Source organism: Polypterus senegalus, chromosome 1 (genome assembly GCF_016835505.1).
Source record: "Polypterus senegalus isolate Bchr_013 chromosome 1, ASM1683550v1, whole genome shotgun sequence".
Classification (NCBI taxonomy): Eukaryota; Metazoa; Chordata; class Cladistia; order Polypteriformes; family Polypteridae; genus Polypterus; species Polypterus senegalus.
The window spans coordinates 36,265,613-36,284,415 of NC_053154.1; the positions used below are offsets into that span (position 1 = coordinate 36,265,613).

The 18,803-nt window shown below is 37.4% G+C and overlaps 1 protein-coding gene across 6 annotated transcripts in view; it reads left to right on the plus strand.

The window, feature by feature from the left end:
- The window catches only part of LOC120524437 (apoptotic chromatin condensation inducer in the nucleus-like), a 192,656-nt gene that overhangs the window by 65,023 nt on the left and 108,830 nt on the right, over positions 1–18,803 (plus strand). For 5 of the 6 annotated variants that reach the window (XR_005632797.1, XM_039746308.1, XM_039746314.1 and 2 more), the window contains 2 exons: positions 7,450–7,569; positions 17,158–17,246. Coding sequence is in view for 5 of the 6 variants with exons in the window: in XM_039746308.1 (XP_039602242.1) it covers positions 7,450–7,569; positions 17,158–17,246 (209 nt within the window). In the remaining variant the exon portion in view is untranslated. The remainder of the gene's footprint in view (positions 1–7,449; positions 7,570–17,157; positions 17,247–18,803) is intronic. The other variant, XM_039746297.1, reaches the window with a different exon arrangement.

An 18,803-nucleotide genomic window follows, 5' to 3' on the forward strand; every position in this document is an offset into this window, starting at 1 on the left:
TTACAAGTAGTCAAAGTTCATTGTTGAGAACTGTTCAATCCAATCTTATTCATGCTTATAGAGAATATGATGAGCACCGAGGTGAATTGACCAAAATCCTATTACAAGTTGAGTTGCATGGGGAAGAATGTAGGTGGGTGCCATCTTGCTAGCAGAACGTACATCTCATGTCATGTTAGGGCTCATTTCCATGGCTGGCGTAGAGCTATAGAAATGTGTGTCCCCTGCCTTTTTTGATTTTACCTGTAACTGTAGCAGCTATTGGAAGTTGTGTTCTCACAATCAAGAGGAATTTACACTGACCATTAAGGAATGGAAAATTGGAGGAGTGTTTGTAGAACACTGGGCTAGAATCACTTGCTCATCATAAAAATATATGCTGCCCCAGGATAACACACAGATCTCAGACAGAGTGAATACTCAAATGCAGGGGATATCAGTGAGTACTATCAAGTCACACATTACCTTTCAGAATATCCAACTCAAAGGTGTAAGGCTCACCATCTTTAGACATCACCTTCAATTGCATGTTGACAAAACAGTGGAGGTTGCAATCAAGTAACTGGAATGGCAGTTTGAAAATATGAGGGGTAATAAACAGTAAGTAAGCTCACATGGGACTGATATCATTTGTTACTTCTCAATTTTCTATCATGATTCATAGCCAGATGATTTAACCAGTTTTGGAGAAAATGAGATTAACTGGTATGACGCAGTCTTGTTGAAGAATGCATGTGATATCGAGGCTGTACAAATGGAATAGAGATTGCTAAACATTTTCATTAAAGACCAATTCAAGTTATACAACAATTTGTTGGAAGTCTTACTGACAAAAGAACTTTATTGCACAGGTTTCAATAATATTCTACACCTTGTTGAGATCATGCTTCTTCTGCCTGTTTCAGCAGCTCTGTGTGTATGTGGCTTTTCAGTACATAATAGAATAAAATGAAAAATGAGAAACTCAATGTTTCATCCTTGGAGCAATAGTCACAATCAGCCAAGAAGCCACATCACTTGAGCACCTTCCTGAGCCCTGTATAAAACACTGGCTCACTTCAAACAAGAGTTAAAGAAGACCATATCACACTGGATGACCCACTGACACTGATATTTTGATGGCCAATGACACAGACTCCAGGCCTGAGTCAAATACACTGTTCTTAATCACTGTACATAGTTTTGAAAGTTACCAAATCATCAAACAGACCTAAAAGCACAAGGAAGGATGCATTGTACATGAGAAGGAAAATAATTAAATACACATACACAGAGCTTAGAAAAGTAAAAGACAGAAAGATTAATATATTATATATTAGATTTTTGGCACCTAAATCAAAGTTATTTGCTCCTGATTTTTTTGTTTAGGAGCCACTGGCTCATTGAAGTGCATGAATAATCACTGTTGCTGAGAGCACACCACATCATGATGCTTGTTATGCACAATGTGTGTTACGGGTGTATGAACAAGGGATGTAGTTGTTCATAACTTTGCTCGTAGAAGAAAAATAGTCTGTTATTCCTCAATCTAATCAAGTTGTTAGAAACACCACTTAGGTGTATGTGGTAGTGACAATTGAGTGGTAGGCATGTCAGGGGAATGCATGACCACCGTTATGATTCAAGAATACCTTTGCTATGATCCGGATGGACTTACAGTGGCTCTGATATTTGCCAATGTGGCTATTTGTAAATACGGCTCTGATCCAGTATGTTAGTTGTGACGTGCATCAATACATCTGGGCTGACTATTAACCACATCATCGGTTGTGGGTAACCTCCTCCTTACCATTGTTGCTAACATTTACGCACTCAGGACATCTACTGTTCAGTTTGTTTTGCAATTTATTGGAAGGATTATCCTGTTTAGTGAAGACCCAGTGTGAACCCTTTCAAGCTCTGTTAATTGCATTAATGGCACACAGTGACATCTACCAGGGATAAAGAACACTTAGAGAGTTATGTAGAGTATGTAATAACACAAATTAATGTTTCTTTAACATTGTAATCACAAATTGCTAACAACTGTGGTGTGACCTTTGTCCTTTGTATCACCAGGGTTCTCCACTGACCTTGAGACTTCTATCACAACACTTCTGCTCTTTATTATTTACATATTGTATTACAGTATTCCAAATTCGATATTTTCCGGGTGTTGGTTTTTCCCAACTTCCATTAGTATAACAAACCCTGTAACTGCAGGAATGGTATTGTGAAAACACCTGGAAATACAAGTTTAATGCATTTGCTGTTTTAGTGTCTATATGTTTTAGTTCTTATGTTTAGTGTCTATATGTTTTAGTTTTTTCTTATAGCACTTCACCTCCTCTATTAATTATTCTTATACTACTAATATATTGAAAAAAATTCTTTGGATCATTTATTACATTGGATCTGTTTAGTGGCATTTCTAACAATTCTAACTGTTGTTCTCGTTCTCATAAATAAGCCTTGTACACTTGTAACTTTTTTTTAGCCCCTAATGTATTTAAATGGCATTCTCTTTAATTTATCACTCATGTGTAACACACAAACGCACAATATGTTGTAAACTATAAAGTATTTGGTTAAAATTCTTCCAACTTACAGACAAGCGTTCAAAAGCCATTAAGAAGGTGAACAGAATATTAGGTTATAGAGCATGTTGTGTAGAGTACAAGTCAAAGAAGGTTATGGTCAAGCTTTATAATGCACTGGTTAGGCCTCATATGGAGTACTGTGTACATTTTTGGTCTCCAGGCTATAAAAAAGTCCAAAGAAAAGTGACTATGCCGATTCTAAAGCTACAGGGTTTGAACTTAAGACATTTGACAAATGAGAGGAAACCATTCAGTCCATCATACATTTTCTTAAAGGTTCTCAAGGTTTCTGCTTCAAAGTTATGAGGAAAGATTAAAAGAGCTAAGCCTTTTCAGTTTAAGCAAAAGGAGATTAAGAGGAGACATGATTGAAGTGTTTAAACTTAATGAGGGGAATTAATACAGTGGATCTAGACTATTGCTTTAAAATGAGTTTAACAAGAACATGGGCACTGAGTCGAAAACTTGTTAAGGGTAAATTTCGCACAACCTTTGGAAGTTTTTCTTCATACAGAGAACCGTAGACACATAGAATATATTAGCAAGTAGTGTGATAGACAGCAGGACTTTAGGGACCTTCAAAACTAGAGTTGATGTTATTTTGGAAGAATTGAATGGATGGAACTGCACAACTTTGTTAAATTGAATTGTCTGTTCTTGTCTAGATTGTCCTAATGTTCTTTTCTTTCCTACGGTCATTGGTAATTCCAGTCCTATCTGGAACATACCACCCAAAAGAGTGAGCTGTAGCTTTACAGCTCTTCCAGCTGAAAATTATATATATTTTCCCCCCTTTTACTTACTGTCATGTTTTCATGGAAATGGATCCCAAAATATATGATACGACGAGCTTTTGAACTGAAGATCTGCCTCACATCATCACTCCTTGGTAAACATTGCCATCAGTTCAAAAGCCTGATCCCGTTTGAATGCGCTCCTTGTTCATGCAATTCTAGTAAATTGGGATTGCGTTCCAGAATCCCCCGCAATAGATGAAAATCCGCGAAGTAGAAACCATATGTTTGTATGGTTATTTTTATATATTTTAAGCCCTTATAAACTCTCCCACACTGTTAACAATATTAGAGCCCTCTAGACATGAAATAACACGCTTTAGTTAAAAGCTTAAACTGTGCTCCATGACAAGACAGAGATGACAGTTCTTTTTACAATTAAAAGAATGCAAACATATCTTCCTCTTCAAAGAATGCGTGTCAGGAGCAGTGAATGTCAGAGAGAGAGCACGAGAAAAGCAAACAATCAAAAGATCAATACCTGCTTTTGGGCTTTTAAGTATGCTGAAGCACTGCGATAAAGCAGCATTTTTTAGAGGAGCGTCCATATCCTCTAGGCAAACAGCCCCTCTGCTCACACCCCCTCTGTCAGGCGCAGAGAATGTCAGAGAGACAGAGAAAAGCACACAATCAAGCACCGCGCGGGAGGCATATATATCATTGAGGAGTTTTATTTAATACGTAATACATGCTCTGATTGGGTAGCTTCTAAGCCATCCGCCAATAGCGTCCCTTGTATGAAATTAACTGGGCAAACAAACTGAGGAAGCATGTACCATAAATTAAAAGACCCATTGTCCTCAGAAATCCGCGAACCAGTGAAAAATCCGTGATATATATTTAGATATGCTTACATTTAAAATCCGCGATGGAGGGAAGCTGCGAAAGTCGAAGCGCGATATAGCGAGGGATCACTGTACTCTGAAGTATTTAGCAAAATATACCCATACTTTATATAAGGTGATTGATTATATGGTTCTGTAACTGACATTAGGATAAATAATAATAATAATTAATAATAATAAAAGATACTAGTAACTTCAGATTTTTTCATGGACATTTTAATATTATTTATGTTGTTCAGCATTGACCCTCTGTGGGGCCCCATTGAAGCCTGTTGTTTTAAAAATTTTGTGATGTCATTTTTTTTCTTCCAAAACAAACAAAAACAAATGTCCTCAGACATCACTACAAACAATATGGGGCAATTAACATAAAAAATACAGCATTTTAGTGGAGTGTTGATTTAAGTATAAACTAAAAAAATAAAATGTAAAGGTTTCAAATTATTTCAGACCCATATTTTACTCCTCATCCATCTGCTGCTGTCTACAGCATTAACTTTATGACCTATCTTGCAGACAATTTGGTTCTTTGAGAAACCAGGTCTTTACATCAGTCCATATGTGAATGTAGACAGAAGTAATTGGCAGAATTTATTTTCAGTTTAGCGTCATTTTTGATAACCATCATGCTGCCAAAAGGTAAGGGATAATACAATGTACATGCTTATGCTAGCAAACTAGCTACAACAGAGTTCAAGTGAAGGTAATTATGCTAGATGCTGCTAAGGATAGTAAATTAGAATGACATTTCTGTTTTCAGAATTACATTATATATTGTTTTATTGTATAGAATAAAATTCAAACCTTGGTGCAACATTGATTTTTTGTTTCTTCTGTTAAAATTATATTTGAATTGAAAATAATCTTTCTGCTATAGTGTATATAAAGCTTTACTTATTGTACTTAGTATCATTATTATCCAGATTTTTATTGTAATACCGTAGATCCCGTTATATAAGGCGAGAATTTCGTCCTAGATTTTTGGCTTGGAGTTTGGGGGTCGGTTTATACAATGAGTATCGTTTCAGATTCAAGATTCCCAGCGCAATGCCAGTTTTGCCGATGAATATGGAAGTAAATAATGACGAAACCACAGAGCCATCTTTCAGATGAAGAAGTAACTTTGCATGCCGGTACTTTAAATTAAATAAAGAATTTAATCAAAAAAGTGTTTTAGTTGTTGATTTTATTAATAAAATGTATAATAAATTATCGGGAAGTTTAAAATAAAAATTTTTGTTTTGATTTACGATCAACATCTTGAGTTACGACCCGGATGCGGTCACGTGTATCCGCTTGCGCGATTGTAAACAAACAAGAGAGCGTTAGTAGCGTCAGTCGGAGCCCAGATACATGTGTTTGTGGATGTAATTTCGGTCATTGCAGTGATTTACCTATATATATATATATATATATATATATATATATATATAATTCATTAAGACCATGCAAGCAAGACACATAATTGCTAAGGAAGAGAAGGTAAATAAAGCGATCACAATCGAAACGAAGATGGAAATTGTGTGGAAATATGTGAGTGCTGTTCGTGTGACCAATCTCGCTAATATGTACAGCATGTCGAAATCCACCATCTCGACAATTCTACAAAGAAAAGATTTGCATAAGGAGGCTCCTTCTAAACAATAACCACCTTCTGTTTCATTCTCCTTCTCCTGTCTTCCTGCAGCCCAAAGATGTCAAATTAAATGGTGAGTACAGTATGAAATTGTTGTTTCTAGTATAGAATGCCTTTTATTGTCACTATACACATCTACAATGAGATTAAAAGCAGCTCCTTCAGTGCAGAAAAAAAGTTCTGTATAAGGCTTGTATGGTTGTTTTTTTAGCCTTAGCATAACGCTGGATCTGCGGCCCCGCTTCTGCTTTCTTTCCCTCCTCCGTCTGTATCGTCTCCGAGACCCGACAACAATCCATGGAGAGCCCGCTGGTCTCGCTATGTTGTCTGGGATGTTGTGCGTGTGATGAAAAACACTCGACACAGATGTCTGGCTCTGGACAGTGGACACCGATGTCTATAAGGTTCTGACGGGTGTAGCAGATGTTCGCCGAACCAATCGTGCACAAACAAGGAAAAAAAAAATACAAAAACAACAAAAAAGTGCACTGAAAAGGAGAGCCCTGAGCTGCTGCGACCATGCGCGCCGCCATGCTCCTAGCTTAATCTAGCCTACTTCTGGTAGGCTAGGCACTTTTTATAACTTTTTGGTTAGCACATTAGAAAAATTATTGGTGTTTTGGTAAATTATGCACATTATACAACCCTTTTTTATTATGAAAAGGTTAAGTAAGTGTTGCAGTGGGAGGTTCGGAACGCATTATGGATTAGCCTTCGCGAACGAATTAAGTTCGTAAGTCAAGGGTCCACTGTATTGCGTATTTAAGTTAATCAAATTTATAACGAGTCTCCGGAAATCCACCCGCCGATGTACCGTTGCGTATATAGGTTCAACACAAAGGTTTCATTTTACCAAACTTCTCCGCAATCACTTCCTGGTTTCCATCAAAAATGCCGGCAGTCTCAAATTCTCGCCGATAAACATGATAAATATACCTGAAGAGACACTTTTAAGGAAATTTGGAAAATTTTGCTTGGAGAAGGGGGTCGGCTTAAATACCAGTCATCGGCAAATACATGTAATTTAGTAGGTAGAGAAGGGGGTCGGCTAATATACCGAGTCGGCTTCTATTCCGGGATCTACGGTACCTGTTTTGGTCATATTTCCTATCCACGGTTTTACTTTTAATGATGCTCTGAATACTCATCTACCCATCATTGTAATGTCCTTTGTTTGATTCTTAAGGCAAGAATTGGTTTCCATAGCATCAAACCTTTCATTACACTAACAGTTCCCTCCAACTATGAGGATAATATTCATGTGAAGTGTTTCAAAACTGGTACAGCACTTTCTAAAAATTGATTTGTTCTGACAAAATAGAATGTGTCATTTGAGGTAGCTGTTTAGTTAATTTCCTAATATATTTTACCTGCCTTTCTTTACAACCATTGCTGTAGCTCTTGGAGCAGTGTTAATGATGAGTTAATGTATACTGGTTTACCAGCAACTATGATCTCTTCTGAGTGTTCATGACTGCATGGTTTAAATAAAATCAGAAGAATTGAAATATTAAAGATGCAATTTTACTGCTTTCAGTTGCTGGCATAGTTTACACCATGCCTGACAACTTTTTACAAACGTTTTTATGCTTCAGAAGCTTCCACAGAATCAGAGGATGAGGCATCATTTATCGATCCTGCTGCCTCCAGACCTCCTGATTTACATGCTATTCCAGAAATCCCAGGGAAAAGCAACCAGAGGCAGCAATGGCAAGGTATGAAAGACCACTATTGCATGCAATCTGTTTTTATACAGTGCCTACTAATTAATTGAATTAAAATTCATTTGGGTCCAGGGAATTGACGCTAGTGAATGCTTTTGTGGTTAAGCTATAAGGGCATCTTGCATGTAATCAAGTAATGTGGATAGTCAATTGTTGTACTTTTCCATACAGCGCATAAACTGTACATAATAATTTATATAAAATAAAATTAAACATTTTTTCTTTTGTACCGTATATTAAACGTTTCTGTAATAGATTAACATGATGACTTTTCCGTTAGCTAAAACTTTAGTAAATGGTGATTATCAGAAGTGATAGAATCAAGTTGGGTGTCAGGGTCTGACTCATTTTCCCATTTGTTAAAGTGCTGCAGAGAACACCATATAATGATGTATGTTGTATGCACATCTGTCACTACTGTTCCAAAATATCTAACATGGAAAGGTAACACTAAATTTGAGTATTCTGAAATGTTAAGCTATGTGTGGGATTGAACAGAATTTTGCATTCATTTTTGGCAGAAAAAATAGATGTATCATAGTAATTTTCTTGTTATCTGAGGGCTGGGATATACTTGACAGTATGCGATGCGTATGCTTCTGGATGCTGCTGCTATGCAAGGAGCACACTGACTATACATGCACGTGTAGTTTATGTAAATGTGCAGGATTCCACCAGGAGGCAATGTGAGACACTACTGCGAAGGCGCAAATAGAAACAGCAACACAGAAGATGGCTTTTGAGACCTTAACGCTATTGCGTTATTACGGTGGGGAATACAGTGATCCCTCGCTATATCACGCTTCGAATTTCGCGGCTTCACTCTATCGCGATTTTTTTCTCATACACGCTTACGTCACTACGCATGCACTTTCTGAGAACTTTTATCTAAGCCCTACGATGGATCCTAAACGTGCTGCTTTTTCTAAGCCTTCTGACAATAAAACTAAGCGCCGGAGGAAGATGCTTACTATCCAGGAGAAGGTGAAACTCTTGTATATGGTTAAAGATGGCAATACCCTACAAAAGCCTCCTCACGCATATGAAAAGACAGCGCCAGCAACTGCCTATCAAGATGTTCTTCAGCCGCGCACCCAGACACCCACTGCCTACTCCTAGTACTCCTTCAGCGGAAGAAGACAACAACGCACCTGCTGAAGATACTGCACCACCTCTGAAGACTCTCCCTACTGAGGTCGTGCCTTCATAGGTTAGTGGTTGTGTGTAAGAACTGTGTGTGTTTGTGTGCAATTAAATGTACAGTACAATAATCTACTATATAAAAGCGTTCGGGATTGTCCTTCCGTCCCGTGAGTGCAAAGCGTAGCGATATTCCACTTATCACAGACTTACTACTTGCGGCTTGAGGTACGAGGCGACGCGATGTGAGCAGAGTTCTGGTGCTCTCATCGTTCCCTTGCTTTTGTGCGCGATGCGCTGGAAAAATAGACAAAATTATGTCTCTGGAAATAATTAATGTTGATGGAGTACAAATGCCTCACCGCGTAGTAAATATCAGGGCAGATGGTGCTTTCTTATTCTCATCTATAGCTTATTTAGTGCATGAAACTCCGTCTTTAGCGGTACAGATTCGGGCTGACATTGTACGACTTTGGACAGGCACTTGATGGGATAAAAAAAAACGTAGGTTTTCAGGAGATGTTATGAATGGGCACTTTGATGTTCCCATTCCCTGCACTTACATGCCTAATGTACACATGGAGCGCACAAACAAAAGAGGATAAAAGTCGGTCGCCTTAAAAGGCGAGTGCGCCTAGTAATATGATATTTGTAACGTTTAATATGTCTTATTTTCTCTTATTTTGTCTAATATATTGGGTAATACGAGTGTAATGGTGACTAAAGGGTGTTATTTCATGTCTAGAGGGCTCTAATAATGTTAAAAAACGTATTTAGAAGGTCGTAAACAGGTTTTCTATACTCTAACTGTGAAAATATTCGATTTATAAAAAAAAAAAATCCTACTTCGCGAAAATTCATTTATCACGGTAGAGTCTGGAACGGATTAACCGTGATAAACAAGGGTTCACTGTATTGACCCTTGTATTGCCTATGCGAGAAATGGATGAAGAAAAGCACTATGAATAATTTCGTATGTCAGCATTTAAGTTTGATTTGCTTCACTGCATCAAACCATTCATCAAACATTGAAGCACGCTCATTGATCCTGTTGGAGCTGGAATACGACTTGATGTCACACTACGTTATCTTGCAATGGGCGAATTCCTACTTCTCAGACATTTTCTGCTTTGCATAGACATATCTATCTCGAATTTTCTTCCATTTTATCTTGCACATTTCCACATCCACTTTCAAATAGCTGGTGATTTGACGGTAGCTGTTCTGACAGGCATGTTTGTCACTATGTAGATGTTGATAGTAAACAATAATGCTGTTGTCACGTACCAAAACATGAACACACACACTACCCAAATTTTTGCTGGTACTGCAGCTTGTGCAAGCGTTGTGTTAATTTCTGACAACATGCTCAGAGGACGTGCCAAAAAGAGCGCTGGAAATGCATGGCAGCAATGATGCATGAGCAGAAGTGTTCTGAGCGTCAAGTATAATCTGGCCCTTAGGAGTACTCCTATCTTTTTAGTGCAACATCTTGCATTGTATAAACTCAGTATGTCGTCTTTGGTCTTTATTTCAGGGAATGACTCTTTTGTGATGGAGTGTACAATTGTGTCAGAACAATGTTGTTGTTTTAACCCTTTGCTCTTTTTCCTTCTCCATGCTTTTATATGAGCTTTCTTCAGCTTGACTTGGTTGGCCATTTTTCTTGCAGTGTGTAGTTGGTTTGGACTGATCAAAGTGTCTGTCTCTTTGAAGTTCATTGTGAACCTGAGTGTACCTGTTCGACTTGGTTTAAAGGCTAGCTGCTGGCTATTTAATATCTGGGATTTGTAAGTAGTTCAATCTGACTGCTGTTATTTGGACCTTTTTAAAGTAATGTTTGAATTGATTGATCTTATTGTGGTAAACAGAGCTGTTACTTGAATTGTTAAACACATTACTTGCAAAATATTCCTCCATTTGTGACATGCCCATCTGGAGAACCATCTGCAAAGAAGTTCTACTTTATTTTCTTAAGCGGTTTTACTTGGCTATAAGGGTTGTTTTTACTAAACCTCAATTCCAAAAATGTTGAGTCAGTAAATAAAATTCTTTAGAAAAGGTAGTGGTTGTTAAATCTTCTTTGACCTGATTTAAGTTGAAAACAGTAAAATAGTATTAAATGTTTTCCCATAGAAAATTGTGTATTTTTTGGATTGGAATTGTAGCACATTACAAAAAATGTTGTGACAGGAACAAAATAACTATAACAATGTTCAACAAACATACTAAACAGGTAATTCTATCATGCTTATCTATAAAAGAAGCATCATAAAATTCACAGTTATTAATGATGAAGAACAAGTCGAGGTCATTATTTTGCAAAAAACTGTTTGATTGAATAATCCAACAGTTTAAGAACAACATTTCTCAATGCTACAATGCTTGGAATTTAGGGATTTTGACCTCCACATTGTATATTATTTTTTAAAATCATTGGAATTCAGAGGAATCTTTTTTTGTAAAGTGCAAGCATGAAAACCAATACTGAATTCCTCTGAACTTTAATCCTTCAGACAGCACTACATTATAAACCAACATGTTTCTGTGATGGATTTAGTTTTCATTAAATGTTGTTTGATATTGCACCCATAAACACAAGTTAAGACTGTAAAATGCACAATGGAAGTCATATGTTCTCAACATCTGTGCGCTAGAAATTATATGAAATGTGTGCTGTGGTCTCATGAGTCATCCTTTCAAACTGTTCTTGGAAAAAGAGGGAGGTAGTGGTGCAACACCCAGACCCCTTACTATGAGACATCAGCACTACTGCTCCATCATCGTGCACCTAAGTAGTTGATCAATATGTTTACATTAACTGTATTCCTAAAACTTGAGGAAAACAATACCCTTTATTTTAAACTTATATAAAAATTTTGTGTATTCATTGTTGGGGTATAGTCACTATCCATAGCTCACATTCACTGATATTTTGATCTGTCTGTTCCTTCAAGATTTGAAACTAATTATGTCATTCAGGGACATGGCCAGATTTATATGGTGATTAGATCATGAGTATTCAAAAAGTGCATTTTTTTAAAGCCATACATTTGTATTGATTGGAGGTAACATGGAGCAGCTAAAAGCACATACATGAGTGCATACTTTTAAGTTGACTTGAGATTAAAGAAGAAACTTGGTATAGAACCTGGCATACGGTTTAATAAATCTTTTTTTTTTCTGCATATGCCGTTTTTGCCTTTCCAGCATAAGCAAACTTTTTAGTATGAGGATGAGGCTACAGATCTGTCTTCTGTTGAAAAAGTGTGGTGCATTACTAAACAACAAAGACCCTGGATAGTGGAGTAGCAGAAGATTTGTGAAGGAGGAATGGGAAGAATGTGACTTTTAAAAACAAGAATAATTGGTGTCCTCGTTTCCCAAAATCTTGTAAAGTGTTGTTAAGGGGAAAGGTCATGTAACAGTAGTAAGCCTGCCCCAGCCTAACTTTTTTAGAAAGTGCTGCAGGCATCAAATTTGGAAAGAGTTTGTATTTACAAAAGAAAAAAAAACCACAAGATAATATGGGAAAACCAGTAGATTTCTTGTCTCTTTCTTGTTTTCATTTTAATCTGGGTTAAAGAGGTTTTAGTTATGACCTCATTGTTTGCATTTTACCTCCTCTCTCAACTTTTTTGGAGTTCTTAGTTTGTTATTCATATTATGTATGTGGTAGAACAAAATTTATTTTAAGTGAGTGCTTATAAAGCAGTAGATTTCAGTTTCCCTTTATGTCATGAAAATGTAAAGCAATATCTCTAGAAACCCAAATGCAGTTTATAAAAGAGTAGAGATGTTGAATGACAGAACTACCACATAGTCAAATGATTGTGTTTAATAGTTGTCATAACAGGAGCCAGTGAGGAGCACAGAAGAGAGGCTATTGATAGAGGGCACTTATTTCTCTTCAAAAATCCATTGGCTTGGGTGCATGGACACTGGCACGTCTCCTTAACTATCCTGTTTTGTATCAGCTCTCTTGAGAAAATGAAACAAAATTTTATAGCCTCTAACCCTAAGTGAATATGCAGGTAGTGGATGAGCCTAAAGAGGGCATTTAAAACTGCTTAGAAGTAGCAATGAGATACTGGATTGGATGTAGTAGGAGCACTGAAGGGCAGCTGAGGATTAACAGTGCCCTACACCTCATGCCGTACCAGGCAAAAAAAAGAGGTAGTTGCAGTGTGTCTTCATATTCCATCAGTGGTACATCTTTCTGTAATAACATTTCTTATAACAAAGTGAAGTTCTGGAACACATCTCCTTTGTTAAGAGCTATTACTGTAGTTTCATATATGATGCAAGGTTATGCTTTCTGTTAAGATTTAGTTTTCCTAATGGGATAATGTTAAAACGGTACATACATTAGGTATTATTAACAGTTATGTTATACAAATATTTTAAGATGATTTTTGGAATTAAATAAATATGTTTTTCACCCCTTTACTTTGTGTTTGCAACCAGGTCACAGTTTGTAATTGGTTAGCTGCCATAACATGTTTGCTTCTCTTATTTCCAGTGACTTGGGCTTTTTAAGCATTGGTCTATCTGAAGATGAACCACAGTTTTGTTTGTGAAGATGAACCACAGTTCTGTTTGTTCAAGTGGAGCTTGTCAGAAGAAACAGAACTCAAAATCTAAACAGATCAAATTTTTAGGGAAATAAAATCTTATAACAAATAATTTTGTAAAACCAACTAAATAAGACTTTTTGGTAGAAATGTATCTAACAAAGGAATATAGACTGAAAAATACCTGAATCATGTGGTAGTAACTGCTAATCTAATAATGTACTTCACACCTTCAAGTAAAATCAATGTGTTCAAAAGAAAGTTTACTAAAAGCCCCAAATACACTGCTCACATTTCTCTGTGAGCCATTGACTTGGTGATTTTATTATAAGCTATCAGCATTTTCTTTTGTGAGAATTCACTCGGGACCCCATCCCACTCCTTTTCACTACTTCACATGGAGAGGCTGGCCATGAACCAGGGATTCCATGTAAGAAAATTGTTACTTTTCCAACTGAGCCAAAGGGAACTCCCCCTGCCAAGTGAACAGACTAGCTTCTGACTTCTGTTGTAACTCTGAGGTTATCATATTACACCTTATACTGACTTAGAGGAACCAGGTACATGCCCAGCCTTTCCGTGTATGAATGTGAAATGGGGAGGAGCAGGTCACTAGGCGACCTCTCGGTGGTGCTGCTGCTTTACTAACTCTCTGAACTTATAATTTAGGACATGGATGTTGCTCTCTTGCAAGAAAAAAAAAAATCATTTACTTGCACGATTATGTAAAGGTTACTTGCTAAATGTATATTTAAGAAAACCAGACTGCTTTCTTAGAAGTGCCTGAAAACACATTCTTGTTGCAATACTGAAACTAAAAGTCAAGCTCTTCAACATTGCTGCACTTTGTTAAAGGTCTCATGAAACTAGCAAAATATTGAACCCTTAATAAGTTTATTGGCAGATGTGTTTTGGCAAGCAAATGAAAGGCAAATCATAGTAATGGGAATGTTACCCAATGAATCAGAAGAGTAATATCAGAGGAATGAAGCACAACATAAAATTAAAGGGGGAGAAACTAGATAAGATGTGCACAGATTCAGAATAAAGATAAAAGCAGTATGGAAAGAAATATATATGGATAACGCTGTATTCTTCAGAAGAGGTTAAAGAGGTGTAGACCTCTTTAATGCAAAATCATTTTATGAAAATATGTTTACATGGATAATGAATAGAAAAAAAACTATGCAATTCTTCTAAATTAATCTTGTCATCTTTTTTAATTGGAGAAGGTACAGTAATCTCAGCACACAGACTGCCATCAAGGCTTGATCAGCTTCAGTGCAAAGGCTGGTTTTTATGGAACCTGTCGGATCAGAGTAACCTAGCCAGTAAAACTGGTGTAAAAAATGTGATCAGAAGTGAACCTTTAGCATTTTAAAAACTTTATCTGTATATATTAAATAAATGTCACTTGCTATTATAAAACTCAAGTTTTAAGTTTTATTTGAATTGGAATAAAAAAAATCATGAGAGATTGTATCCAGCATAGTGTAAAATGTGTTATGCATTAAGTGTATTAAAAACCATACAATATAATTCACTCAGAAAAAGACAATTGAACTAGTTAAATTCATGCTAGGAGTTTAAGAGTTTGTTTATAGATAAATGCTGCACTGTCTGGTTACTTTGTTTAAGAATTTACATTGTTAGCTTGAATTCAGTTCTAGGCCTAGTTCCATTTTATATGTGATCTGTACACACTCTCTTGTGAGTATTTTTATTTTCCACATATCAATAATGTAAATGTGGGGTTACTGGCTGACATAAAATTGCTTTATTGTGTCAGTGAGTTAGCCTTGTGATGGACTAGCGTCCCATCCTGAGTTAAATTCTACCCTTTTCCAATTATTGCAGAAATACATCTAATTCTCTTTTGCTCCATAATATAAAATATAAGGTTTAGAAATTGTTGAATGGTTGAACAAGACTAGGAGAATATAAAGTGTAATATATATAAACTGCTCAAAAAAATTAAAGGAACACTTTGAAAACACATCAGATCTCAATGGGAAAAAGAAATCCTCCTGGATATCTATACTGATATAGACTGGGTAATGTGTTAGGAACGAAAGGATGCCACATCGTTTAATGGAAATGAAAATGATCAACCTACAGAGCCCTGAATTCAAAGACGCCCTAAAAATCAGAGTGAAAAAATTATGTGGCAGGCTAGTCCATTTGGCCAAAATTTAATTGCAACAACTCAAAATTGTACGCAGCACTTTGTATGGCCCCTGTGTTCTTGTATACATGCCTGACAACATCGGTGCATGCTTCTAATGAGATGACAGATGGTGTTGTGGGGGATCTCCTCCCAGATCTGGACCAGGGCATCACTGAGCTCCTGGACAGTCTGAGGTGCAACCTGGTGCCATTGGCTGGACCAAAACAAAATGTCCCAGAGCTGTTCTATTGGATTTAGGTCAGGAAAGTGTGGTGGCCAGTCAATGGTATCAATTTCTTCATCCTCCAGGAACTGCCTGCATACTCTCACCACATGAGGCCAGGAATTGTCGTGCACCAGGAGCCACTGTACCAGCATAGGGTCTGACAATGGGTCCAAGGATTTCATCCTGATACCTAATGGCAGCCAAGGTGCCTTTGTCAAGCCTGTAGCGGTCTGTGTGACCCTCCATGGATATGCCTCCCCAGACAATCATTAACCCACCACCAAACTGCTCATGCTGAATGATGTTACAGGCAGCATAATGTTCTCCATGGCTTCTCCAGACCCTTTCACGTCTGTCACGTGCTCAGGGTGAACCTGCTCTCATCTGTAAAAAGCACAGGGCACCAGTGGTGCATCTGCCAATTCTGGTATTCTATGGCGAATGCCAATCGAGCTAAATGCTGCTGGGCAGTGAGCTCAGGGCCCATTAGAGGACATGGGGCCCTTGGGTCACCCTCATGAAGTCTTTCTGGTTGTTTGGTCAGAGACATTCACACCAGTGGCCTGCTGGAGGTCATTTTGTAGGGCTCTGGCAGTGCTCATCCTGTTCCTCCTTGCCCAAAGGAGCAGATACTGGTCCTGCTGATGGGTTATGGACCTTCTATGGCCCTCTCCAGCTCTCCTAGAGTAACTGCTTGTCTCCTAGAATCTCCTCCATGCCCTTGAGACTGTGCAGGAGACACAGCAAACCTTCTGGCAATGACACGTATTGATGTGCCATCCTGGAGAAGTTGGACTACCTGTGCAACCTTTGTAGGGTCCAGGTATCGCCTCATGCTACCAGTAGTGACACTGACTGTAGCCAAATGCAAAACTAGTGAAGAAACAGTCAGAAAAGATGAGGAGGGAAAAATGTCAGTGGCCTCCACCTGTTAAACCATTCCTGTTTTGGAGGTCATCTCATTGTTGCCCCTCTAGTGCATCTGTTGTTAATTTCATTAACACCACAGCAGCTGAAACTGATTAACAACCCCCTCTGCTACTTAACTGACCACATTAATATCCCATAAGTTTCATTGACTTTATGCTATACTCTGATTAAAAGTGTTCCTTTAATTCTTTTGAGCAGTATATATATATATATATATATATATATATATATATATATATATATATATATATATATATATATATATATATATATATATAATATTTAGACATGGTACAGTTAGATGTGCAACATAAATTAATATATGTATAGATATATTTATTCAGCAGCATTTTTCTAATCTTTTATATTAGTGTATTCTTTATAATATTCTAAATAAAATCTTCTGTTGAAAATAAGGATGAATTTTGTTGTTATCTGGTTGTCATTATTGCTGTGGGTTTAAAGCTGCACATTATATCAGAATTATTTTGTGCATTTAATATCAAAAGGACTTGTCTTTACCTTTTCTTTTACTATTTCAGATCCAGATATTATGGCCGCACATGAAGAGGATAATCCTATAGAGATGAAGTCAGAAGACTTTGACATTGGATCTTGTCAATCTGAACAGGTCATTGTTTCACGTATTGCAGTTTATGTAGGGGTTTAATCAATTTAGTTAAAGAAGCACAGCTTTGAAAGTTTTATTTTGGCATAGTTCTCTTCACTGGGTGCAGGCTTTGGGTACTATTACAAGTTCACAAGTAGAATGTTATTACAACTTTACAAATTACTAATTATATAATCCATACACATAGAGATACAAATTTGTTTAAATATACATTTAAATAAAGCCGTTCCAAATGTATTATTACCATAAATGGAACTATCAAAATATGCCCATAAACATTATTATTGATCTGTACTCAGTTGACAGTGAAGTAGAGCAACACAAAAACTTCAATCGACATCATAAAGGAAATAAAAATCAAACTCTGTCTTCTGTATTATGTAACATACCAAAAAAGTCATCACATTTTCTGTACCTTAAATATTCTCTGGTGGAATCCGTAGTTCCATGAATAACTGCCAGATAGTTAACTACTTTTAGTGCAAACTAGGCATATGCCCTGGCAAGTTCAGTTGAAAGCAGAACACAAGATTCTGAAAGTGTCCTTAAGAATTTCATCACAGGTCCTACAGGAATCTCTTCCAACTATTCACATCAAAGTGAACAAGTCTTACCATTAGAAAGAGTCATTTGGCCACAGTACCAGAATTTATGTTCTGTGAAAATGAAAAACAGCGTTTAACAAGACGAATCTGATATCATCTGTAAAGTATGGTGGTGGCAATAATATGAGTTGGGGCTGTTTAGCTGCATCAGGGCCTGGGCAGCTCGCCATCAGAGAATCCACTGTTAATACTTAATTGTACCAGAGGTACTTGAGGATAATGTGTGACCAATTGTAAGAAGGTTGAAGCTCAGCCGAAAGTGGACCTTGCAAAATGACGGTGGCCCGATACATACCAATATCCCCACCAAAGAATAGCTGAAAGAAAGAAATGGAGGGTTCCAGAATGGCCATGTCAAAGCCAGGATCTGAATCCCATCGAGATACTGTTTAAATGAAGGTCAAATCTTGACACATTCATATATGTTAAAAAAGAAAAAACTTTTCATTGGGTGTACAGTACTTACTTTATAAAATGACTGTATGGAATGAATAAAATCTCTTAATATATATTTCTCTTCTGGTTCGTCCTGCTTCCTCTTCAAACCCGGTCCCCCCCACACGCAGCCCACACGGCATTTCTCGATTCCTATTACTCCTCTTCCGAACCTTTCCCCACGCTGCCTGCAGCCTCCCATACACCTCCACGCTGCTTTTCTCGATTCCTATTCCTCCTTTAGACTACCGTGTTCCCTGCTTCTCTGTCATGACCCCATTGGTGCCACGTTACCGCCCTATATCTAGCCTGACCGCGTGACTGCATCTGGGAGTCTTTTCTGTAGCCTGCTATAAGAAGGTACTCTCTCGACTATTGGCATTGGTTTCGCCCCTTGCTATTGGTTTCACTCCTTGCTATTTTCGTTATACTGCGACGGTTGTTTCCTAAGCCTCTGTTCTAAAATGAACGACAGTATCTTCTCTGTCGACAGGTTTTTGTACGTCATCTGTATTCC